This window comes from Callorhinchus milii, unplaced genomic scaffold, assembly GCF_018977255.1.
Source record: "Callorhinchus milii isolate IMCB2004 unplaced genomic scaffold, IMCB_Cmil_1.0 Scaffold28, whole genome shotgun sequence".
In the NCBI taxonomy this organism is placed as follows: domain Eukaryota; kingdom Metazoa; phylum Chordata; class Chondrichthyes; order Chimaeriformes; family Callorhinchidae; genus Callorhinchus; species Callorhinchus milii.
In genome coordinates, this window is record NW_024704769.1 from 3,810,871 (window position 1) to 3,835,953 (window position 25,083).

Consider the following 25,083-nt stretch of genomic DNA (forward strand, 5'->3'; position numbering starts at 1 on the left):
CTCAGCAACTTTTTTTTTAAAAAAAAGATATCTCTTTTACTGTGGCAACGAGCGCTCTGGGGACGCCCCCTGTGCGATGGGCACTGTATGTATTAAATGCAATTTGTTTTATTCAGGAAACCCTCCCCAGGCCCGGTTTAAATACCCCGAAACGTTGGCGCAGAGGTGAAAAATGAAAGGAATCGGTGCGTTTTTTTTTTCTTTTTATTTGTTTTTTTTTCTAACCGGTTTTGGGGAAGGATTACCGTTCGGATTGACCTGCCCTTCCGCCGCAGGTCTTTGGCAAATCTTTTAACTTTGAACCATTTGAACACAGCCTGTGGATAACGGGGTGGGGAGGGGAGGGCGGGGGGGGTGGGGGGGGGTATGTTGCACACATTGACCACGAGGCGGGTTGTTGCACAAAGCGGCCACAAGGCGGCGCACGTTCAGAAGCCGCGTCGCTGTGGTCGTCGTCGTTGTTGTTGTTGTGCACAGTTCCCACAGGAAAATGCTGCGGAAAAACAAGACTCTGCCACACCAGGTTTTATTCTGTTGGGATGCTGCGCGGACAGAGGGGGCTTTCGGAACGCAACCCACCCTGTGACAAACAGCACGAGTGACCCGGACTGCTTTCGCGCTCCCCCCCCCTCCCTCTCTCTCTCCGCCCCCCCCGACCCACCCACCGCACGGCTCTCAATTCCGCTCCCCGGTTACATATCCAGCGCCTCGGGATGTTGTCCACGGATAAAAAATGTCAGACCGGCGCAGTCACTAGTGCTCTCTCTCTCTCTCTCTCTCTCTCTCTCGCCTCTTGAGTCAGAAAGTTGTGGGTTCAAACCCCCCCCCACATTGGAATCACACAGCCTAAGCTGACGCTCCAGTGGAGTGGGGGATTTGTTGTATCATCTCCGGGTGTCCTGGCCAACAATCCACCCCCCCCCCCACCCCCCCCACCCCCCAAATAAAATTGGCCACTCGTTTCATGGCTGTTTGTGGGACGTCTGCCTGCCCACAAAACACGCAGTCACTCCACTTTACAGGGTATCCTGTGAAGCGCTTTGAGTCGTCTCGACGATGTGACGAGGCGCTGTATCAAATGTGAGGACTATTACTACTATTGTCCGTGGGGCCAGGCCTGGCCGAGGGGGAAGGTGTCCGAGGACGTTATGTTTTGCTCGGGGGCCCCGTCTCCTCGACACCAGCTGAAGCTGCGTCCCACCATCTTGAAGAAGCTGTCGTTGTGGCCCTTGAAGTAGGCGCAGAGTTGGCTCAGGGCGCGTGCGCTGACCGAGGGGTGACGCCGGCCTTTAGAGTCGTCCAGACATCGCTCGTGCCCCTCCGCCCGGAGGCAGAAGAAGCCCTTGGTGTGGTTGAAGTAGAAGTTGGAGGCTTGGATGCGAGGAGGGAGGTGGAGGAAACGTTCTGCTCTGCGCAGCTCGGGCAGCGGGTCCCTGATCAGCAAATCCCCGTCCACGATGTGTATCTGCCCCAGAGGGAAGCGTTGGAGCCAGTTGGCCATGTGCAGGTGGTAGAGGCTGCGCTGAATGGCCTTGTAGTTGGTGTTGACCTCTCCGTCCCGGATGAGGATCTGCTCCACGGGCTGGAAGCTCTTGTTTTGCTGCCGCCTGTTGTGCAGGACCTGGGTGTAGTCGGAGATGACCCTCTCGGCCGGGTCCCTCACAATCAGCAGCAGCCGCAGGGAGCTGTTCATGGCCTGGATTCTCTCCGGAGCCCGAGCGGAGGTGAAATACCCCGGTGTCTTCTCCACGGTGATCTGGTCAGGCAGAGAGAGAGGCATCTGCTGCCGGTACCAGCCCAGGCCCTGCTGGTAATTCTCGTCCCAGTCGAAGAAATGCATCTCAGTCTTGGCCACCGTGATGTGTGGGTGGAGATTTAACATCTCCAGCAGAGCCCGTGTCCCGCCCTTCCTCACCCCCATGATGATGGTCTGTGGGAGCTGGAACAGGAAAGGAGCTTTATGTTACTGACCGACCGATCGACTGACTGACTGTCCTGCTCCCTATCCCCCGCCCCACCATCACCGGTCGGGCCTTCAGCCTCTCTGCCCCCACCCTTTGGAACTCCATCCCACAGTCCCTTTGCCTCACCCCCTCCATTGCCTCCTTCAAGGCTCGTCTCAAGAACATCTTCATCCACAGCGTCTTCAGTCACCCTCCTACCCCCACCCTCCCTGCCCTCCACCCTCCCTGATCCCAACCCCCAGCTCGCGTCCAAATCCCTGACTGTCCAACGCCTTGGGATGTCCTCCCGACATGAAAGGCCTTGTGTGAAGTCCCATCAACAGGACTCAAACTGGTTTAACAAGGAACGGAGTTGAACGAGTGAAGGAAAGTGAGTCACGTACCTTGCGACTGGCATTGGTGGCCGGGACAGACAGCAGCCCCTCGCCCTGTGTTGTCGGCTCCAGCTGAGGGGTTGTGTTGGGTGAGGCCGGGGTGTGTAGCTCGGAGAGGGAGAGGCGGGAGGACAGCAGTAACAGGAGGAGCGAGGACGCCATGGGGACCGACCGATCAGTGGAGACTCCAGCGAGACCTGCTTCACCCACAGACAGTGGCGGTGCCGAGCATAGTGCCTCTCTCTCTCACAATGTTCTCCTCACCCGCAGGAGCTCACGACTGCCTCCAAACACATCTGTTTAAACAAAGACACAGTGCGCAATTGGCTGACTGCGTTTCGCCCGCAAAATAGACAGTATGTTCTGTGAAGCGCCTTTGAGATGTCCTCCCAATGTGAAAGGCGCTAAATCAAATGCAAGATTATTATTATTATAACGTGCATTTAAAATACAGGTCCTTCTCACAGAGTTGTGAGAGGCGAGAGAGACCGAGAGAGACTGAGTAGGACTAGGAGAGAGATGGAGACAGACGGAGATGTAGTTTCACAGCAGTCCTTACCCGGAGCGTTAATTGCCGTCTAATTACACAGGAGCTGATTATGGAGAGTTTTATATTGTGTGAAATCCAAGCCACCGTCTGCTGATGAGGATGTAAGCTGCCACTTCACTGGCATCTCAATGTTCACATCTCACAACCGGGATGGGCTTAGCGACTGATCATAATCCAACAACAGAACTAAGCAAATAAACGGGAGAAGGTATTGGAGGGTAATAGCAGCGGGAGGTTGGAATCACTGGAAAAAACATAACGGAGAATGTTGTTTGTGGGACGTTGCTGTGTGTAAACTGAGTGTACCTGCAAATACACAGACACTGCACTTCACAGTAAAATCCTGTGAAGCGCTTTGAGACATCTTGATATTATTCCAATGATTATAGATAGAATGGGGGGGGGGCCTCTGTCAAGCTTGATGTGGCCCGAGTCTGACTTGCAGTGCCTCCTGGACATCAAGGAGTTAACGAGCGAGGAGCAGGATCCTGCCCCGACCCTTCCTCTCTCAGTGCTTGTGATTAGCTTTTGGTTGTCCCGGACAATCTCAGCAATTAACCACACAATGGAGCTCATTAAATTTAATGTGAGCGACATGTCGATGCACTGTGACTGACTGCCTGCAGTCGCACCAGGAATGGGGACAGCTCTGCCCTACACACTGGATAAGAAGCTGGGAAATGAGAGATAATAATAATCCTTGCATTTGATATAGCGCCTTATCACGTCGTTGAGGGATTATTAACCCCCCAAAGCGATCCGCCGATTGACTTAACAACCGGGTTCCTACCTACTGTTGGATGACAAGTGTGGGGAGTAAGGAAACTTGCCTGGGAATCGAACTGAACCCGGGTCCTCTCGCTTGGGAGGCGAATGCTCTAACCACTACCCTGTAGGACTCCTCACAGGTATATTGGCCCCAGAGAGGGAGTCCAGCGCAGAATCACCAGGGCTTGAAGGGTTAAATTACGAGGACAGGTTGCGTAAACTTGGTCTGTAGTCTGTGAGTTTAGAGGGCTGGGGGTCCAGACTGAGGTGGAGATGTTTGTTGGGGTCGGGATACGGGGTAAAGACGGGTAATTGGATTTGAGGTGCAGATCGGCCAGGATCTGATAGAATGGCGGAACAGGCTCGAGGGGCTGAATGGCCTCCTGTTCCTATTGCACAATGAAGATACAGTGAGCTCACTCCCAGAATTCACTGTGCACCAGCTTTCCTGACCCAGATATTTCGAGAGAAGCCGGTTTGTACATTTAAATATTTCATGTGAATAATAATGAGAAGCTGCTGATGGGGAAGACGTCATTGGGGTGTGGCTCAACCGAGACCTTCAACCCCACCCCTTCTCTTTCCATCCATCCACCTCCCCCCCCCCCCCCCCCCCCACGGAGATTGAGCAGAATTCCCGGCTCAACCCTCCAGTGAGTGCCGTAGTGTAAAGGTTAGAGCCCTCCCCTCGGGGGCCGGAGGACCCTGGGCTCGATTCCCGGGTGGGACGGGGCGAAACCTTAGACAAGTTTCCTTACTCCACACACGCGCCTCTGTTTACAGCAGTGAGTAGGAACTCGGTTGGCGGATCGCTTTCCCGGGGGTAATCATCCCTCCCCCCCCACCCCCTAAAAAAAATGTGTTCACTTAATCCGCAAGTGATTGTGGGACATTGCTGAGCGCAATTGGCTGCTGCTTTCCCCAGGAATTGAGACGTCTCAATGTCACAATAAAGCACTGTACCAAATGCAAGGATTATTATTATTTCTGCAGAGTGTAGTGACTGTGTATTGTACGTGTGAAACACGGCAGGTAATTGCCCGGGAATCAAACCCAGGTCCCCTCGCTTGCGAGGCGAGTGCCCTAACCACTAAGCTACGGAAATGTAATTCACGGCACAAACTGCCCTCGAAAATCGCACTCCAATCTCCATCTGCCAAGGCTGGTTCCTCGGGCAGAGCTGAGGTGAGAGGCCGTGTGTGTCCGTGGGTGTGTGTGGGGAGGAATCCAACACACTGAGCCGCACAATATACACAGCAAAACTGCCAACCATCTGTTCCCAGTGAGCGAAATACAGATGCCAGAGAGGAAGGCAGAAAGGGAGAGCGAGAGACAGAGAGAGCAGCGATATACAGTGTTGGTGGAGAGGGAGAAAGGGTGGAGGAAGGAGATGGGGATTTAATATAACACACAGTTTACATTTCTCTCTCACTCCCGTCATCGTAAAACACTGCGAGGTGTTATCGTATGTGACGGCCGCTGTATAACTGGAGGTTGTTGTTAATAATAATAATAATAATCCTTACATTTGATACAGTGCCTTATCGCGCTGTAGAGACCTTCTGCCTTTGAGGCAGTGGAACAGTCCCAGCCCGGGTGTGAGCGTCGTGAGTGTTTGATGTGTTGGAGGCTGAGATTGACTCAGTAAAAGTAAATGATTTTACACAGACGGGGAGGCTAATAAACTGACTGATGCTGAGAAAGCCTAACGTCCTCAGAGAGCTGGGAACGAGGAGCTGAAATTGCTCTCAGTGGGTGTCCCTCAGCCAATTTATTTAACGTTCTGTTAGCAAAGCTGTTCAGATGTGATAAATGTTGCTTTTAACACAGGCAAACGCAGGGCTCACTGCGATCTGTTTGCCAGAGCTGTTTACTCTCGTTTCTCCTGCACCCCCTACTCTAAACTCCGCTCCCCCCATCACCCCAGCCCTCCCCCCAACACCCCAGCCCTCCCCCCCATCACCCCAGCCCTCCCCCCCATCACCCCAGCCCTCCCCCATCACCCCAGCCCTCCCCCCCATCACCCCAGCCCTCCCCCCATCACCCCAGCCCTCCCCCCATCACCCCAGCCCTCCCCCCCATCACCCCAGCCCTCCCCCCCATCACCCCAGCCCTCCCCCAGGCTCCACTGGCTCCCTATCACCGAACGGATCGATTTCTAGAGCCTCTCGCTCGTCTTCAAATCCCTTCACAGCCTGTAAACTCCCTACCTCTCCAGCCCGTTTACCCCCCACCCCCCAACCCAAAAAATATAATAATGGGTCACTTCCATCCACGACTGTCTGTGGGGACGCTGCTGTGTGCAAACGGCTGCCGTGTTTCGCCCACAAAATATAGTCACTTTACAGAATGTTCTGAGAAGCGCTTTGAGACGCCTCGAAGACGTATCAAAGGCAAAGATTATTATATTATTAGCCCGTTACCCACTGCCTCTGCTCGACCGGCTCCAGGCCTCCCGCGTGCCCCTCGTGCCCTTGTTCTACCGTCGGTGGCCGCATGTGTGTGTGGGGGGGGTGGGGGGGGGGCGGTGAAACGTACATAATTACCGGCTGTGAGTAAACAGAGACAGATGGCTTGTTATTAGGGTTTGGTGTTGTGGGACAGGGAAGGAGATCAGATGGGAGGCAGCAGGGAAGCTGTCAGTATGTGGTCTCGCATTGTTCAGCAGTTTTTGCCCAGTGCTTTTGGCTGTCTCGGGCTCAGGCTCCGGCTCGGGCTCCGGCTCGGGCTCCGGCTCGGGCTCCGGCTCGGGCTCGGGCTCCGGCTCGGGCTCGGGCTCGGGCTCGGGGTCCGGCTCGGGCTCCGGCTCGGGCTCCGGCTCGGGCTCCGGCTCGGGCTCGGGCTCCGGCTCGGGCTCGGGCTCAGGTGAGCAGTCAGTGGAACCCGTTAAACCGAGCTCTCATCTGCCTGTTCAGATGGACGTTAAAGAGCCTGTGATATGACTCCAAAAGAGAAGGCTCTCTCTCTCTCGGAGTCCTATCCCTGGCCGACAATCCTCCAGATAAAACTGGTTGTTTACTTCACGGCTGTTTGTGGGCCTTTGCTCGGCGCAAACTTGCTGCACATTTGCCTCCACGACAACAACAACAACAATACAATCCTTGCATTTGCTACAGACGCCTCACAGCGCTTCACAAAATGCACTGCAAAATGCAGTGACTTTTTTTTTCGGGGGGGTGGGGGGGGATTGTTGGCCAGGAGACCGCGAGAGAGAAATTCTCTTCTCTTTTCAGGTAGCAGCGCAGGAGATCTTTAACATGCACCTGAACAGGCAGACGGGGCGCGAGGGTTAAAGTCTCATTCGAAAGGTGGAACCTCCAATAAAGCAACACCCTCATCCACCCACCGGTACCCCCACCCACCCCAGCGCTGCATTGGAGCGTCAGCTTAGACCATGTGACTCCAAATCCCGACCTGGGGGCTCGAACCCACAACCTTCCGACTCAGAGGTGAGACAGAAAGAGAGAGAGAGAGAGAGAGAGCGATACCCACTGAGCCACAGGTACAGTCACTGCGCTTTATAGTAAATCCTGTGAAGCGCTTTGAGATATTGAGACGAGGGGATGAAGTGTAAGGATTATTATTAATAAAAGAAGTCCTGGAGATAAGAACAGAGCCAACAGACGGGGGCAGAGAACTGGGACAAAGGCTTGGAGAGCATTCACTTTGTGTCTGACCCTCTTCGCAAGCTGATCAATACCTGTCTGTAATGTCCATGAAATGTTCAGTCAATTAAATGATATCGACCATTAAAATCCTGATCCGGGCTGGCATGGCAGCAAGTTGCGCTCGCCTTGGGTTAGAGAGTAAAATAAAATTAAAATAATAATAATTTGGTCACTCAATCCACGACTGTTTGTGGGGGACGTCGCTGTGCTCCATTGGCTGCCGTGTTTCGCCTAAAAAAGTAGTCACTACACTTTACAGCGTATCCCGTGAAGCGCTTGGAGATGCCTCGAAGACGTGATAAAGCCCGGTATCAAGTGCCGGGGTTATTGTTGTTATGATTTGATACGGTGCCATTTGAATCGAGAGGACGTCTCAAAACAAAGCGCTTCCCGGGAGTTACCGTCAAGCGTAGTGACTGTGTGCTTTGAAGCTGGTGTAAAATGGACATGGTAGAAGGTGCTTTGAAAGGCAAGTGAGGAGTTCAGTCACAAAATTCCCGACTCTGGTGAGAAATCTCTTTAGAGGAGAACAAATAAGCTACACTGATGTCCCGTACCTTGTAGGCATATCTCGCTCAAAGTCTGCCCTCGGCCACCGATAATAAATTGGTCTGTCAAACACCGGCTCCCCCGGGAGGACTTCATGTTGTTCTTCCCAAGCTTTGTCAGAAATGTGTTCAGATTAATTTTTTTAAAAGTTATTAGCATATTCTATGCATTGCTTTCTTCCCGACAGCTTGTCTCCCTCTGAACCGATCGAGATTGCGTGACTTTCCCCAGTCCTTCAACCTCCCACAGTCGCTCAGCTCTCCGATCCTGATAACTGGTCACCGATAACTGGTCACCGATAACTGGTCACCGATAACTGGTCACTGAGCCCCTTTGCCTCGGAGCAAGGTATCATAATAATAATAATAATAATAATAATAATAACAATAATCCTTGCATTTGATATCTCGCCTTATCTCATCTTTGAGACGTCTCGAAGCGCTTCACAGAGTACACTGTCAAGTGTAGTGACTGTATATTTTGTGGGCTAAATGCAGCAGCCAATTGCGCACAGCAGCGTCCCCCACAAACAGTGAATGCAGCAGCCAATTAGCGCATAGCGAATGTCCACCAAACAACCCTGGACGCAGTCGTGGGTTGAGTGACCAAATTATTTTTTTGTGTGAGGGGATCATTACCCCTGGAAAGTGATCCGCAAATCGACTAACAATTGGGTTCATACTTACTGCTGGTATAGAGATGCGTGTGTGTGTGTGTGTGGAGTGAGGAAACTCGCCTAAGGTTTCGCCCCGATCCGTCCGGGAATCAAACCTCGGGCCTCTCGCTTGCGAGGCGAGTGCGCTGACCAATACGCCACAGGACTCCACCACGTTTGCCTACAAAGTACACAGTCGCTACGCTTAAAACACTTGAGCCATCCTCCACCACATTGCCGGCCTGCGTCCAGGTGGACATTCGCTATGCGCTAATTGGCTGCTGCATTCACCCACAAATACGCAGTCACTACACCTCACAGTAAGATCCTGCGAGGGGCTTTGAGACGTCTCATCGTGCCAGGCTCCAGCTCCCGCTAGTGGCGGGTTTTCAAGATCATTTGAAATATCTTATTTGCGAGTGGCTTATTAAGCAGTCTTAACACACAGAGAAACAGCCCTCACTCAGATCAGTCAAGTGCCTCAATAATAATAATAACAGTAGTAACAGTAATCTTTGATAAAGTGCCTCATCGTATCACTGAGACGTCTCAAAGCGCTTCACAGAATATACTGTAAAGTGTGGTGACGGTATTTTGAGGGCAAAACGTGGCAAATGATTGCGCGCACCAATGCCCCGCAAACAGTCGTGGATTGAGTGACCCCAAAATTTTATGGGGTATGGATTATTACCCCCGGAAAAGCGATCTGACAATCGACTAACAACCGGGTTCCTAATTACTGCTGGTAATCAGAGGCGTGCCTGTGGAGTAAGGAAACTTACCTAAGGTTTCTCCCTGCCCGGGAATCGAACCCGGGTCCTCTCGCGTAATAATCCCTCAAAAACAAAACGTGGTCAATCAATCCACGGCGGTTTGTGGGGACGCTGCTGTGCGTAATTGGCCGCAGCGTTTCACCCACAAAATATAATCACTCCCACTCCACAGTGTTTCCTGTGAAGCGCTTTAAGATGTCTCAACGAGGTGATCGGGCGCTGTATCAAAGGCGACGATTATTAGAAGTAAGAGATAATGACGTACCTCAGAAACAGAGCACAGAGAGTCTCCCGATGGCAAATCTGCCCCCGTCGCTTGGAGCTCGTGGAGGCTGAGCAGTGAGACAGAGCTTCTGCTGTTAGCCACAGAGCGGAGAGAGAAAGAGAGACGCATAGAGCTGCCTCTGCCTCAGTCAGCGAGCAGAGAGAGAGAGAGAGCGAGCAAGCTCACAAACACAGAGAGAGAGAGAGAGAGAGAGAGAGAGAACGCCCTCCTTTCCTTTCCCTGGACCCCGTCAGCCGATCCACAGGGAATTCTACTCATTTTCCTTTCATCTCAGCCGCCCCCCCCCCCCCCACCTGGCAGAGCGAATTGGCTGCTGATTTTAGTGACGAGATGCCAGGTTGACTTCAATCACTCTCTCGCCAGCAATGTCATTCTCAACACATATCAAGCTGAACAAGTCGACTTGTTTTGAGGATATTTGGAGTCCTGTAGGTTAGTGGTTAGACACAGGACCCCAGGTTCGTGGATTACGCGACCAAATTATTTTATTTGAAGGGACTATTAATCCCTGGAAAAGCGATTCCCCCCAATCGACTTACAACCTACTTCCTGCTCGGTAAACGTTTCGTCCTGCCCGGGAATCGAACCCAGGTCCCCTCGCTTGCGAGGTGAGGGCTCTAACCACTGAGCTACAACACTCTGTGAAACCCTCTGATTACTCTATTCCTATATTGTAAATGTAAGTTGCTTTAAACGTACAAAGATCGTTGTAGAATAAGGTTTCGACCCGGTCAGGAATCGAACCCTTTGGAACTTCATTCATTCGCACCCCCACTCCCCCACCCACCTCTCTAACCTCCATTCACAAGACCCAAGACCCCCTTCTTTGACCTTGACTTCGGTCACCCTCCTACCCCCACCCTCCCTGCCCTCCACCCCTCCTGATCCCCAACCCCCAGCTCAGGTCCAACTCCCTGACTGTCCAGCGCCTTGGGACGTCCTCCCGATGTGATAGGCGCTGTGTAAATGTTGTGTGTTGTTGTTGCTTGGCTTGGCTGAATGATAACAGGAGTTGCTTACAGCAGGTGGTTGTTAATATCAGGTGATACATTATGAAGATTTACGCCCCGAACCCAAGCACAGACAGTTAGAAGCAGAGATCTCTCAGCTACTTAACCCGACAGTAGGTGCTTTGTGAAGCTTTGCCCCACACACGCCGTGTCTCTCCAGCTGCTCGGAGCAGGTGGCTTATCTTATCTGCCTTCATTCAATTAGTATTTTCGGTTAGTTGCCTCCTTACGTGTTCGAGATAACGTCAGCCAGAACAGTTAGGAAATGATGATAAACAAGTTTGCCAGGATAGTGGCAATAACATCTGTAAAGGCCTGGAGCCCAGTGGTTACAGCCCTTGCCTCACAAGCGAGAGGACCCGGGTTAGATTCCCGGGCGGGGCAAAAGCTTAGGCAAGTTCCCTTACTCCACACACACGTCTCTGTTTACCTCGCAGTAAGTCTGAAACCAATTGCTAGTCGATTAGCAGATCGCTTTCCAGGGTAATAAACCCTCCAAAAAAAATGGTCACTCAATCCACGACTGTTTGTGGGGACGCTGCTGTACACAATTGGCTGCCGGGTTTCGCCCACAAAATATGCAGTCAATCCACTTTAGAGTATATTCTGTGAAGCTCTTTGAGACGTCTCGAAGAGGTGATAAGTTGCTATATCAAATACAAGGATTATTATTATTTAAATGTTTAATGGCGGACTTTAATGCTTGTCGCATGCAACTTGTGAAATTCCCTGTTCTAGATCCATTACGATTTAATTTGTTTAAAAGCCATGTTCTCATTTCATTTCAACAAAAACCTTTGCGTTGGTTTGTTGTCTAATAACAAGAGCTATTTTCTGTGAATTGTGTTCTCTAGCGTTATTATCTCCAGTCTCAACAATGCTCGAAGCAATCTGCAGATTGTTCATTTACCGACTGGGGTCTAGACGGTAACATTACCTCATGGTGAGAAATCAAGGATGTATTTAACAGCAGTTGACGTATGTAACTTGGCACGTCCACCCAACCACCTTCGAAGGGTTATCAGTAGCTGGCTGTTCTCTTCAGATTGCCTGTTAATAATAATAATCCCTGTATTTGACACAGCACCTTATCACATCGTTGAGACGTCTCAAAGCGCCTCACAGAATACACTGTAAAGTGGATTGACTGAATATTTTGTGGGCAAAACGTGGCAGCCAATTGCGCACAGCAGCGTCCCCGCGCATTGAGTGACCGAATTATTATTATTGAAGGGATTATTACCCCCGGAAGTGCAATCCGCCAATCAACTCACAACCGAGTTCCTAACACTTTGGAGTAAATACTGTGAAGTGCTTTGAGATGTTTTGACGATGTGACACAGGGGTTTGATGGCAGGTTTATAATGGGTTGAAATGGAGAGTTAGAGTGCCTTCCTTTCTCTCCTGGCAGGACACAAGTAATGCCAATCAGCACATATTGGAATTATCTGCCCTCTGCCTCGCTCCGAGATCCCTTTGCCAATTTTATAGTGTGTCAGGTTCCCCAGCTTGGCAGGCAATTAGTCTATAGTCTCAGGCCATACCACACTGGGGTTTACTCCATCTCCCACTCTCATTTACTGCTGGAGCCTGCGACAATTGCCACTGAACGACAGGGGAAATGAATGAAGCCGTACGTTCCTAACAGTTAGACACGGTGAAATGTGAAACGCGTCGGTGGGAATAGGTCACAATATTATGACAATGGAATTGAAATGTAGAGTTTGCGCTGAATACTCTGACCCTTTCTCGCTGGAGGTCGAGCCTCTCAGCGATGCTCGCAGCGACGGGAAAGTAGCAGCAGGTTAGACGTTTCCAGCTAGTGGAAAGCAGTCACTATGTGGCTGTCCCGCGTCCCTTGGAGAGAGTCCTGTAGGATAGTGGTTAGCGAGCTCGCCTCGAAAGCGAGAGGACATGGTTGGATTCAATTCCCGGGCAGTGCAACACGTTAGGCAACTTTCCTTCCTCTACACACACGCGCGCCTCTGTTTACCAGCAGTAAGTAAGAACCCGGTTGTTAGTCAATTGGTGGATCACTTTTCCGGGGTTAATAATCCCTCCGCCCCCCCCCTCCCAAAATATTAATAATTAATAATAATGAACAATTTGTGGGACGTTGCTGTGCGCAATTGGCTGCTGCGTTTCACCCACAAGATAGTCAATACGGTGTATCCTGTGAAGCGCCTTGAGACGTCTCGAAGAGGTGATGAGGCGCTGTATCAGACGCAAGGATTATTATTACTATTTCTCCCCGTTTTATCTCCTCTGGATCTGATCCCAACCTGGGAAATCCCTCGTGTAATAAGCTCACTGCTTATCAGCCGCCTGTCAGAGAGGGAAGCAATATTAAACATATTCCCTTGAGCTGCCGTGCAGACACTGAGCAAGGATTGGAGTGCTTTTATTTCGCTCCGAAGGGTCCACTAGTGCTGCTAAACAGCTCCGGGCTGAAATGCCCCAAATTAAATTGAAACTGAACCCTCTCTCTAGGTTCCAACTGATAGAGCACAGTATTTGCACAGCGAGTGCTGGCAGCAGTGTATAGCACTTGCTCTCAGAGTTTCATACACCAACACAATGCTCTTCTCATTAACTCGCCCACACTTGGCTGGTTAGTGAGAAACAGCACCTTATATAGTCAGGGCTGCTGCATGTTCGCTCTTAATGCCAGGCCCCACAGCATCTTAACTCTGAGGAGTGTAGTGACTGTGCGTTTGTAGGTACATTTCACCCACAACACGTACAGCCACCTTCACTTTGCGGTGTATTCTGCGAAGCGGTTTGAGACGTCTCAAAGACATGATAAGGCGCTGTATCGAATGCAAAGATTATTATAAATGCGGCAGCCAATTTGCACACATCACAGTGTGAATGACTGCTTTTATCTGGATTGTTGGCCGGCCAGGAGAAAGACAGAGAGAGAGATAAAGAAACTCCTTTTCTGTTCGAATAGCTCTGCGGGGTCTTTAACGTCCATCTGAACAGCCGGACAGGAGCTGCGATCCAAAAGCCCTGACGTGAGACGTGAACCAACAAGTTTGTGACTCAGTGGTGTGAGTGTCTGACTCGGTGTTTGAAACCCAGTGGTTAGATGTTGGCCTGTATTTCTGGCAATCAACACTACTTAAGATGTGTGATGGGCGCAACAAAGATTTCTGTTGAATCTTTATCTTTACGTCCTTCTTGAGGTGATTGGTGGCTTCCTGATCTCAGGGAGTGTTACTGGCATTAACCCAACCACGATCTCAGCTCACATCCTCTCTGCTGCTCAACCACTGCTCTAACTCTATACCAGCACCGCCAGATACACTGTCCCCAAACTCCACCGTGCAATACTTTCGGCAGCTCATTGTGCACAGCAGTGTCACACAGTCATGGATTGAGTGATCAAATTATTATTGTGTTTTTCTAAGCAATTATTACCCCCATGGAAAGCAATCCACTAATAAGCAGGTTCCTACTTACTGCAAGGTGACCAGAGGTGTATGGGTGGAGTAAGGAAACTGGCCTAAGGTTGCGTCCTGCCCAGGAAGTGTTCTCATGAGAAGCCACAGCGCTGTTGGTGAGCAATGATTAATGCCCCTGGAGAGAATAAGTGATTCCCTGTGAGTGAACGTTGCATATCCATATTTTCATGCCACTTGTGTTTCTGACGAAGGCAGCATTGGGATCACGTAAGTTACCCAAAGCTCAGTAGAAAAGACAGGAGGAAGGAAGGTGTTATATGGTGACTGTGTGACAGGCTGGTTGTTATAGTGCAATGCAGTGCGAATGTGGCACGAGTGATGCCCGGTCTGTAACCTCTGCTTCACTCTCCCTTTGGTGCTGTGCAATTCACAGCACGAGAGCTTGAATTAATGATGAGCTCTTTAAACGTTGGTTGTGATCTGCTTCCGAAGCTGAGCTGCTCTCTCCCCGCCCGCCCCCTCTCAGCAGGCGTGTGGTAATATAATAGTGATAATAATAATCCTTGCATTTGAATACAGCGCCTTATCACGTCGGAAAGACATCTCAAAGCGCTTCACAGGATTCAGTGTGACGTGTAGTGACTGTGTATTTGTAGGCAACCGTGGCAGTCAAGTTGCGCACAGCAAAGTCCCACAAACAGCCATGAAATGAATGACCAATTTTATTTGGGGGATTGTTCGCCAGGACACTGTGTGAGAGAGAGAGGGGGAGAGAGAGAGAAATTCCCTTCTTTTTTCGAATAGCGCCACGGGAGATCTTTAATATCCACTTGAACAGTCAGACGGGGAATGAGGTTTAACGTCTCATCAGAAGGACGGTACAGTACAATGCCCCAGTAGGCAGTCAGCGGCTCCTAATGCTCTACGACTCATGGACCCATTAGACACCACACTGACAGCCTGTGTTACTGAGCGTCTCGAAGCTTGACGCTGGTGCTCGCACCACTAGCAATCAGGCTGCCTTTAATCTGCACACATGTGGGCTGTGTCCTCTTCCTGATCCCGGTATGTAGGTCAGTTGGCAGACAAGTGGAGCTTGAACCCATAACCTTCCGACCTCGAGGCGAGAGTGTTACCCACTGAGCAGAGTGCTGGGGATTGTACAAAGGCTGAAGGCGTGAATATCCCCAAGTTATATCCAAGTGCTCAGCAGATCCCTACAGTGCAGGATTCAGTGCAATGTGTCGCTTTTCTCCCTTCGCTCAATCTCAGGAGATTTGTACGTCTATTTTAAGCTTCTAATCTCCGCTCCCTCAGCCTCGGGAGTTCCAGCACCTTCTTCTGTTCAAGAATAGAAACCGTCGAGTCCCTCCATACTCCCTCTTCAAACATATATATAATCTTTAATAATAATAATCCTTGTATTTTATATAGCGCCTTATCATGTCTTTGAGATGTCTCAAAGGTCTTCATGTGATATACCGTCAAGTGAATTGTCTGTATATTTTGTGGGCGAAACGCAACAGCCAATTAATTGTGCACAGCAGTGTGCCACAAACAGTCGTGGGTTGAGTGACCAAATTATTATATTTTTTTAAGAGGGATTATTAAGCTCAGAAAAGCAATCCGCCAATCGACTAACATCCGGGTTCCTACTTGCTGCTGGTAAACAGAGGCGTGTGTGTGGAGTAAGGAAACTTACCCAATGTTTCACCCCGCCCAGGAATCAAACCCAGGTCCTCTCGCTTGCGAGGCGAGTGCTGTAACTCCATTGTACTCAGCTCAAAATAAACAAAGTAAAATAAAATTGATCATAAATATTCTAACGAGGAAGAGGTTGAAGAGAGGAGCACATCCAATATTAATATGCACAGAGCTACATTAAAACATGATTTGCTTTCACCTACTTTCTCTTGGCTGTGAAAGCTATTCTATGATTGTTTCACTGTTTCCTCTCCCCAGTAGCTCGAGCTGCCTTCCAGACGCAGTCCAGTGCCCCACAGAATAGCGGCTAAATCCTGCAGACCAAACAAGATAATAATAATCTTTGCGTTTGATATACCGCCTTATCACGTAGTTGAGACGTCTCAAAGAGCTTCACGGAATATACTGTAAAGTGAGTTGACTGTAAATATTTTGTGGGTGAAATGTGGCAGCCAATAGCGCACAGCAGTGAGTGTCCCACGAACGGTTGTGGATTGAGTAAACAAATTATATTATTATTTTTCTGGAGTCAGACTCTACCATAGTCAAGCGCTCCGGGACTCTATCCTGCGTGAAGGGCGCTATTCAAATGCAAGTTGTTTTTGTAGTTGGAGGGATTGTTACCCCCGGAAAAGTGATCCGCCAATCGACTAACACCTGGGTTCCTACTTACTGCCAGGTAAACAGAGGCGTGTGTGTGTGTGTGTGGAGTAAGGAAACTTGCCTAAGGTTTCGCCCTGACACGGGAATCAAACCTGGGTCCTCTCGCTTGCGAGGCGAGCGCTCTAACCACTGAGCCACAGGACTCCACAACAGCCACTAACATTGAACCGTGTTTGAACCCTTCTCGTTTGATCGTGCCCAGGAATTTATACTTACCATCAGCATTCTGGGCATTGCTATACTGTGTGAGCATTCGCTCTCTCTGCAGCTAAATGGCTGTCACCCTGATCTGGGCTGCCCACAGGCCGACTGCTGGCTGTACAGATGTTCAGGAAGGAGGACTCAGACTGAAAGGGTTTTCACTGGGAGATCGATTGGCGGGTGCTCTCTTCCCTGTGGAGCAGGATCAGTGAGATGGCGGACAGGCAGTCAGTGTCTCCGGCGGAGCAGTCAGCCTCCAGCTTTGATCCACACAAATCCTAGCAGCAGATCCCAAATATCTATGTCACATGGCAACCTTCAATGAAATGATTAAATCCAACTTCCCCGGAACTCAAAACACCTCACTTCACCCTTCAACAATCCCGACACAGAATATAATAATAATCCTGGCATTTGATACAGCGCCTTATCAGGTCGGAAGGACGTCTCAAAGCGCTTCACAGAATATACTGTAAAATGTAGTGACTGTGTATTTTGTGGGAGAAACACGGCAGCCAATTGCGCACAGCAGTGTCCCATAAACAGTCGTAGATTGAGTGACCAAATGATTATTTTATTTATTTATTCATTTATTTATTTTTGAAGCGATTATTATCCTCGGAAAGCGACCCACTAATTGACTAACAACCGAGTTCCTACTTACAGCTGGTAAACAGAGGCGTGTGCGTGGAATAAGGAAACTTGCCTAAGGTTTCACCCTCGAAGCCGGGTCCTCTCGTTTGCGTTGTCTCCCACAACCTCAGACGCTGAACAAATTTCGTCAACGTACAGCTCACTGGTCACAGTGCAAAGCCAGACACAGAGCCAGGCACAGTCAGTGTATGGACACTCTTACCACAGGGGCCACTGTGTCCAGCAATTGACAGTGCGTCTGTCTGTCTGTCTGTCTGGCCATAGTGTATCAAGCATTCCTTTCCCAAGGTGCAATATAGTCCAGTTCAAGGTGAGCAAAGATCTCTTCTTCTGCAGCAGCGGAGAAGTATTCATTCTGAGAATGTAAGTGAGGAAAATTACACAACATCTTCTGATTTTTTTAATTAAAGGCTTAATAGTAATAGTAATAATAATAATATTCTCTCTGGGACGCTGCTCTGCGTGAGGGGCGCTGTGAAAATGCAAGTTGTTACCTGCTGGGGGTGGTACAAGGCGTGGCTGGTCAGAATCATGTGCTTGCAGTTCTTTGCGTATCTGCGGAGTTCTCGTTCAAAGAGCTAAAGGGGGAGAAATCAGAGAGTGATTGGAACAAAATCAGAGTCGAGAGCAGTTTATTCTACGATGATCATTGTATGATTAAAACAACTTTCATTTACAGCTTAGTAACAGAGTAATCGGAGTGTTTCACAGGGATGGAGTTCTGCAGCTCAGTAGTTAGAGAGCTCGCCTCGCAGGCGAGTGGATCTGGATTTCGATTCCCGGGCAAAACGAAACGTGGAGCAAGTTTCCTTACTCCACACACACGCCTCTGCTTACCGAGCAGTAAGTGGGAACCCAGTTGTTAGTCGATTGGCGGATCATTTTCTGGGCGTAATAAAAAAGATGTGGTCACTCAATCCACGACCATTTGTGGGGACGCTGCTGTGCACAATTGGCTGCCGTGTTTCACCCACAAAATATACAGTCGCTACACTTTACAATGTATTCTGTGAAGCGCTTTGAGACGTCTCAATGACGCGATATCAAATGCAAGTACAGTACTGTTATCAATATAATTCCTGAGAGACTGGGTTACTCACAGCTCAAGCAGAATCTTACAGAGAGAGAGAGAGAGAGAGAGAAGCATCTCTGCCTCAGTGCTGTGCTGTCCCCATCCATCCCACACTGACCTGGGAGCCGGTCCATCCCAACAATGCGTAGGCGAACTGGCTGATAGGAACGATGACCAGATCCACTCGCACAGCTTTCCAGTGTTTGTCCTCAGGCCTGTGGCCAGCACCCTGGCCCCCAGCACCCTGGCCCCCAGCACCCTGCCCTCCCTCTCGGGAGTCATTGCCAGACACAGCAGCGTTCACCGGCTCCTGGTTCAGCTTCACGATGGTGAAACATCTCTCAAAGTGATCGAACTTGCTGGTTTCCTGCTTCCTGCACTTCTGGTAACTGTTCCCAATCTCGTCACTGTACAGCATCAGGCCCTGAGAGAAACAGAACGTAAAACTGTGACTTTAAGCTACTTCACAGGATACACTGTAAAGTTAATCGACTGTATATTTTGTGGGCGAAACGCGGCAGCCAATTGCTCACAGCAGCGTCCCCACAAACAGCCGTGGATTGAGTGACCAAATTATTATTTGGAGGGATTATTACCCCTGGAAAGCGATCCCCCAATCGCCTAACACCCGGGTTCCTACTGACTGCTGGTAAACAGGGGTGTGTGTGTGCAGTAAGGAAACTTGCCTGAGGTTGCACTCTGACGGGAATTGAACCCAGGTCTTCTCACTTGCGAAGCGAGTGCTCTAACCACTGAGCTACAGGACATGATAGCTTGATGATGGGTTGTGTCTGAATGTCTGAGGCCTACCTGGCTGGCCATGTGCTGAATCACTTTGGTAACCAGACCCTTTTCCTTGCCTTCCTCTGGGTGAGTTATTAGGAAATCCACATCATGGCCGGTTTCCTTCCCTCTGCAGAGCAGAATATCAAACAATTGACATTGATAAAAGCACCTTTCAGATCGAGCTTGGGGTGGGGTGGGGGGGAGGGAAAGGTGACCAAAAGCCTGGTCAAAGAGTAGGTCTTGAGATGGACCTTCAGTCGTGGACTTAGTAACCAAATAATTTGTTTATTTATTCATATTGTGAAGGGATTATTACCCGCTAGAAAGCGATCTGCCAATCAACTAACAACCAGGTTAGTACTTACTGCTGGGGAAACAGAGGCGTGTGTGTGGAGTAAGGAAACTTGCCTAATGTTTCGCCCTGCCCGGGAATCGAACCCAGGTCCTCTCACTGGCGAGGCGAGGGCTCCAACCGTTAAACTACAGGATGGAGACAATCTGCGACTATATATCTGGGCGACTCGATTCAGAATGTGTGGTTGGCAAAAACAAACCGTGTGTTGATGAGACTGATTTACAGCCTCCACAACAACACGACTGAGTGCCCCAGTTATAGCTCGAAGGATGTCTGTTGCAGCATTGCTCAGGGCCACGCATGAATGTGGAAATAACTGGCCACATGCAGCACTGTGTGTGTGTGTGTGTGTGTGTGTGTCTGTGTGTATATACACCCTATTTCAGTCAGACCACGCTCCAGTGCTTCCTCTTTGCTAATATGATGAATGATTCTCTTCTACACATCCCTGCACCCTCTGGCACCTCTCTACCTCTCTGACCTGCTTTCTCCCCAGGCCACTGTCAAGCGCTCCGAGACGCTGCCCGGTGAAGGGCGCTGTGTAAATGCAAGTTGTTGTTGAAGTTACATTGTCTTACCTTCTAAAGCCACCTGCTAAGGTGATAACAGCACCGGGTAAATATCTATACACGGCTTCCTCTACAGTCTTTCTGATCATATCGGCCTCTGCTCTCGTTACTGGTGTTGTGAGGTCTTCATAATACTGTAACCCTAGGGAAATAGGTGAGGTTAGCAAACAGGGTAAAGGGACTAACAGTGCTGAGGTTAACTGTGGCCTTTCTGCTTGATGAAGTCCCTGATATCAACTAACCAGCCCAGACTGAGGATCAAATTTCCAACCGCACTTGTGATCCTGTGATCTTTCAGGCTTTTGCCTCTGAGCCCAAATAATAATATATAATATAACAATTCTTGCATTTGATAAAGCGCCTCATCACGTCTTCGAGACGTCTCAAAGCGCTTCACAGGATACACCGTAAAGTGAATTAACTGTATAATAATAATAATCCTTGCATTTTGCACAGCGCCTTTCACATCAGGACATCCCAAAGCGCTTCACAGGAATACACTGCAACGTGTAGTGACTGTGTATTTTTGTGGACAAACCACCAGTTTGCACACAGCACTGTCCCACAAACAGCCGTGGAGTGAGTGACCAATTTTATTGAGGGGATTGTTGGCCAGGACACCGGGTGAGAGAGAAACTCCTTTCGGGAGATCTTTAACGACCACCTGAACAGAGCACGGACGGGGAGTGAGGTTTAACATCTCATCCGAAGGATGACGTCTCCGACAATGCAACACCGCTCCTCCCCATCGCTGTCACAGAGTGCTAAGATATCCTAACCTGCCTCCTTGCACTCTTACCTACTTGCTGCTCTTTAGTAAATCTGATTTGTGATGCTCTGAGATCAGCCAGTGTTTGATGCTGTTCCTTGTACCACTTCTCGGCCGTTTTCACTCCAACCCCAAAGATGCTGGTGAAGAGCTACAAGAACAGAGGGAAAGACCGCGTATTGTTAAGAGTTCGCCTGACGCCAACGCACACCCCTGGCGCCAACGTGGTGTCACGTACCGTTAGAGTTTGGTATCGCTGGCTCTGTGTCACACTCTCAACTTCCTGGCAAACTCCGTCTTCGAGGATTTCCTGGGCAGAGAAAATGGGAGTGAATAACTTTGTACCAGATCCTTCACCTCCTTACCTCTCCCACCTCATTACTCCCCAACCCACCACCCACTGCCCCTGCTCGGCTGGCTCTGGCCTGCTACTTGTCCCTCATCCCCTCAGCTCCACCGCCGGTTCTTCTGCCGATTATCTTAAACCTGTGACCCACTCGCCAGAGGAAGCAGCTTCTTATTACTTAGCAACTTACTTGTTTACTTATGGCCTTGCTGCCCGCACGTGAGAGGACCTGGGTTCGATTCCCAGGCAGGGCGGAACAACATGTGCTTGCATTCATTACCTCAATGACCTTCCTGCAGTGTTCTCCCAGGCCAGGGAACCCACGCAGACTGTCCACGCTGGTCACAGCGTAAGGCAGAGACTTCAGGATGGAGCTGACCCTGGTGAAGGCCAGATACCGACCGACGCTCTCATAATACTCTGCATTTTCTGCCAATATCTTCAACGCGTCCTGTACAAAATCGTGAAGAGGGTCACTTTAAACAGGAGTTTTCCTTAATGTACCCCAATTGTTCAGTATTTCTCTGCTGTCAGCTGTGGAGTCCTATAGCTCAGCGGTTGGAGCACTCGCCTCGCATGTGGGAGGACCTGGGTTTGATTTCCAGGTCAAGGCGAAAAATTAGGCAAGTTTCCTTTACTCCACACACACGCCTCTGTTTCCCCAGCAGTCACGAGGAACCAGGTTATTAGTCGATTGGCGGATCGCTTTTCCATGGGTAATAATCCCTTCAAAATAAATAATTAAACAACTAAATGAATTAATAATTTGGTCACTCAATCCATGACTGTTTGTAGGGACACTGCTGTGCATAATTGGCTGCCGTGTTTCACCCACAAAATATACAATCAAATCACTTTACGGTGTACTCTGTGAAGCGCTTTTGTAATAAGGAGCTACATCAAATGCAAGAATTATTATTATTAGATTGATGAGATAAGTCCTATGGTTATGAAACCACCTGACAGCAGGGAAGAGAATGAGGGGTTAATCCCTCCTGAAGGAGAACGACAAACCTCCTTCACCCTGGGAGAGGAGACCAAAGACAGGACCATTACCGTGAGCACTTTGTTGTGATTGTTCAGTGTGGTTCTCCGTTGACAGGCGTAGGTGGGGATGGCAGCTGAACTGGCACCAGCGCTGAAGACACTCTTCACCTAAAGAGCAAACGCGACAGCAATGGTAACGCACAGTGCTTTAGACAACCTGCAATCGGCTTTCTCACTAAAAGATCCTGTCAATTAGCACTGAACCGCCAGCTTTTGAGAGCAGCGGCCCATCTGCACAGACACGGGAATGTAATTGAATGTGTGTCAGCCTGACTCAGGGGTTGTGGGTTCAGACCCCCCCCATGTCAGGCCTTGGAATCACATAGTCTAAGCTGACTCCGCTGTAGCGCTGGGGGGGGGTTGTTGCATTGTCGGGAGGTGAGACATAAAACCGAGTTCCCATCTCCAGGTTCAGGAGGATGTTAAAGACCCTGTAGCTCTGTTGGAAAGGGCAGAGGGAGGGAGGAGGTGACCGAGTACCTGAAGTCGATGGCGGGTTTCAATCTCCAAGAGCCTCCCGGCTCCCATACTGTCCGTGAACCATGTGATGTCCACCAGAGCGGCCGCTGACAATCTCTCTCCACTAACCGTGCTCTGTTTCTCCACGAACGCCAACACCTCATCCCCAGAATTATTCTCAGACACAATGTGGGTAACTGATTCGCTGTGGGGGGGGGGGGGGAGGGAGGGGCGGAGTGGGGGAAAGAAGAGATAAACGTCATCTTACTTCAAGGTTTTGTTAATGTAATAATAATAATCCTTCGCCTTTGATACTGTGCTTTTTACATGTGGTGTCCTGCAGCTCCGGGTTCGATTCCCAGGTGGGGGCCAACCACTGCGCTGGTTTCCTTATGCGCCTGTGTTTACCCGGCAGTGAGCAGGAGCCCGGTCACTAGTCGACGGGCGGATGGATCGCCTTTCCGGGGGTAACAACGCCTCGGGGGGGGGGAAGGGGGAAAGAAGCGAGTCCACGACTGTCCGTGGGACGCTGCTGTGCGCGTTTCGCCCACAGTGTATACAGTCGCTCTGCTTTTATGTCAGACGCCTCTGAGACGCCTCAAGGACATAAGGCGCTGTGCTCAGTGCAGGGATTATTATTAGATGATTATTAGAAGTGACCCAGGAGGGCAGGGCAGGGAGGGCGGGGGGGGGCGCGGGGCGGGCAAGGCGGGGGGGCAGGGAGGGCAGGGCAGGGAGGGCAGGGCAGGGAGGGCAGGGTAGGCACGGGGGGGGGGGCAGGGAGGGCAGGGCAGGGGGGCAGGGCAGGGCAGGGCAGGGGGGGCAGGGCAGGGAGGGCAGGGGGGCAGGGAGGGCAGGGCAGGGGGGCAGGGGGGGCAGGGCAGGCAGGGCAGGGCAGGGGGGCAGGGCAGGGAGGGCAGGGGGGCAGGGCAGGGGGGCAGGGAGGGCAGGGCAGGGGGGGCAGGGCAGGGAGGGCAGGGGGGCAGGGCAGGGGGGCAGGGAGGGCAGGGGGGCAGGGAGGGCAGGGCAGGGAGGGGGGGGGACCCCCTCTCTCTCACCTGAGCTCAGTGTCCACCCTGAAGCCCTTGTTTCTGGCCAACTGTGTGAGGAGCGCTCTCCTGCTCTTCCCCATTCTCCTCTCCACCAGGTACATGGCGGCCCGGGGGGGGGAGGGGGGGGGAGGGGGGGGCACAGCTCCAGCACAGGCGGCTTTGTGCCTCTTGTTGCGGGGCCGCTCGGCCATCCCGAGCCGGTGGGTGGGTCGGTGGGTCGGTGGGTGGGTACCGGGTCCCGCAGCCTCGACTGTCCGGAAAACAGGCACCGAGAGGCGGACCCGCGGGTCAACCTCTTCCGCTGTGGACAGCAGCGCCTCTCCGGCAGATACGAGGCTTAAAGCCCAGAGACGCCCTCAGACCCCCACACCCCGAGACCCCCCCCACCCCCTACCCCCCACCCCCGGGGGGCGGTCAATACCTCCTCAGCCATCAGCAACAACAACAACAACAACAACATCAGCTTCTCCCACAGAGCCCTCCCTGCGGAGTGGCCGCGACCCCCTCCTTTGAGACGTCACGAAGACGCGATCGGCCGTCGTTATCGTAATAATAATAATAATAATAATAATCCTTGCATTTGATATAGCGCTTTTCACGTCAGGAGGACGTCCCAAAGCGCTTCACAGAACACACTGTAAAGTGAAGTGACTGTATATTTGTGGGTGAACGCGGCGGCCAATTGCGCACAGCAATGTCCCACAAACAGTCGTAGATTGAAGATGACCAATTTATTATTGTTTTTGGTTTTGGAGGATTATTATTAGGCTCTGTGTGGAGTAAGGAAACTTGCCCGAGGTTTCGCCCTCTGCCTGGAATTGAACTCAGGTCTCTCACTCGCAAAGCGAGTGCTCTAACCACTGAGCTACAGGACTCCGAATGACAATAATAATGATAATGACGGTGGAGTCCCGACGACAGTTGCCGCGAGTCGCTTGGCACGACTTCCTGTGAAGGGCAGCGGGTCCGCAGTTACATAATAAAATACATCAATAATAACCCTGGGACGTCCTGCCGACGTGAAAAGCTCTATATCAAATGCAAAGATTATTATTATTATTATTATTATTATTATTATTATTAGCCTCAGCGCCTTATCGCGGCTTCTCAAAGCGCTTCGCAGAACACGCTCCAGGGTGTAGTGACTGTGTACTGTGTGGGTGACACGCAGCAGCCACCTGCGCGCAGCAGCGTCCCCGCAAAAGGAATGATTTAGTTCCGTGAAGGGATTGTTACCCCCGGAAAAACGATCAGCCAATCGACTCTCACCCCCGGAAAGGGCAGGTAACTGGGACTGTGACAGGATTGCTCCTTAAAAGACATCAGTAATAATAATAATAATCCTTGCATTTGATGTAGCGCCTTATCCCGCCTTTGAGACGTCTCAAAGCGCTTCACAGAA

The 25,083-nt window shown here is 50.7% G+C and overlaps 2 protein-coding genes across 4 annotated transcripts; both read right to left on the reverse strand.

Annotated features, from left to right (window-relative positions):
- Positions 1–1,060: 1,060 nt before the first annotated feature.
- Positions 1,061–16,859, reverse strand: LOC103187765 (heparan sulfate glucosamine 3-O-sulfotransferase 1). Of its 3 annotated transcripts, XM_007907407.2 has the most exons (4): positions 16,588–16,859; positions 15,912–16,022; positions 2,348–2,634; positions 1,061–1,939 (listed from the first exon to the last, which is right to left on the reverse strand). In XM_007907407.2, exons 3-4 carry the CDS (start codon positions 2,498–2,500, stop codon positions 1,097–1,099), a joined length of 996 nt encoding a protein of 331 aa, XP_007905598.2. In that variant the 5' UTR covers positions 2,501–2,634; positions 15,912–16,022; positions 16,588–16,859; the 3' UTR covers positions 1,061–1,096. The 3 variants fall into 3 exon arrangements, with proteins under 3 accessions (XP_007905598.2, XP_007905595.2, XP_007905596.2); XM_007907404.2 differs by lacking the exons at positions 15,912–16,022; positions 16,588–16,859 and adding an exon at positions 9,567–9,753; XM_007907405.2 differs by lacking the exons at positions 15,912–16,022; positions 16,588–16,859 and adding an exon at positions 2,898–3,114.
- Positions 16,860–17,127: 268 nt separating this feature from the next.
- Positions 17,128–23,782, reverse strand: polm (polymerase (DNA directed), mu). The gene is made up of 11 exons (XM_042344512.1): positions 23,688–23,782; positions 22,651–22,834; positions 22,180–22,278; positions 21,404–21,574; positions 21,016–21,087; positions 20,808–20,928; positions 20,018–20,150; positions 19,109–19,211; positions 18,417–18,722; positions 17,721–17,804; positions 17,128–17,581 (listed from the first exon to the last, which is right to left on the reverse strand). The coding sequence occupies exons 1-11, from the start codon at positions 23,780–23,782 to the stop codon at positions 17,495–17,497; spliced, it is 1,455 nt and encodes a 484-aa protein (XP_042200446.1). The 3' UTR covers positions 17,128–17,494.
- Between the last annotated feature and the right edge of the window lie 1,301 nt (positions 23,783–25,083).

Coding starts and splice junctions, on each gene's coding strand:
- polm (XM_042344512.1), bottom strand. CDS start 23,782: ATGTACCTGGTGGAGAGGAGAATGGGGAAGAGCAGGAGAGCGCTCCTC. Junction 20,929..21,015: donor AGCGATACCAAACTCTAACG/GTACGTGACACC, acceptor CTGTTCTTGTAG/CTCTTCACCAGCATCTTTGG. Junction 20,151..20,807: donor TACTAAAGAGCAGCAAGTAG/GTAAGAGTGCAA, acceptor CTATTTCCCTAG/GGTTACAGTATTATGAAGAC.
- LOC103187765 (XM_007907407.2), bottom strand. CDS start 2,500: ATGGCGTCCTCGCTCCTCCTGTTACTGCTGTCCTCCCGCCTCTCCCTC. Junction 1,940..2,347: donor CCACCAATGCCAGTCGCAAG/GTACGTGACTCA, acceptor TTCCTGTTCCAG/CTCCCACAGACCATCATCAT.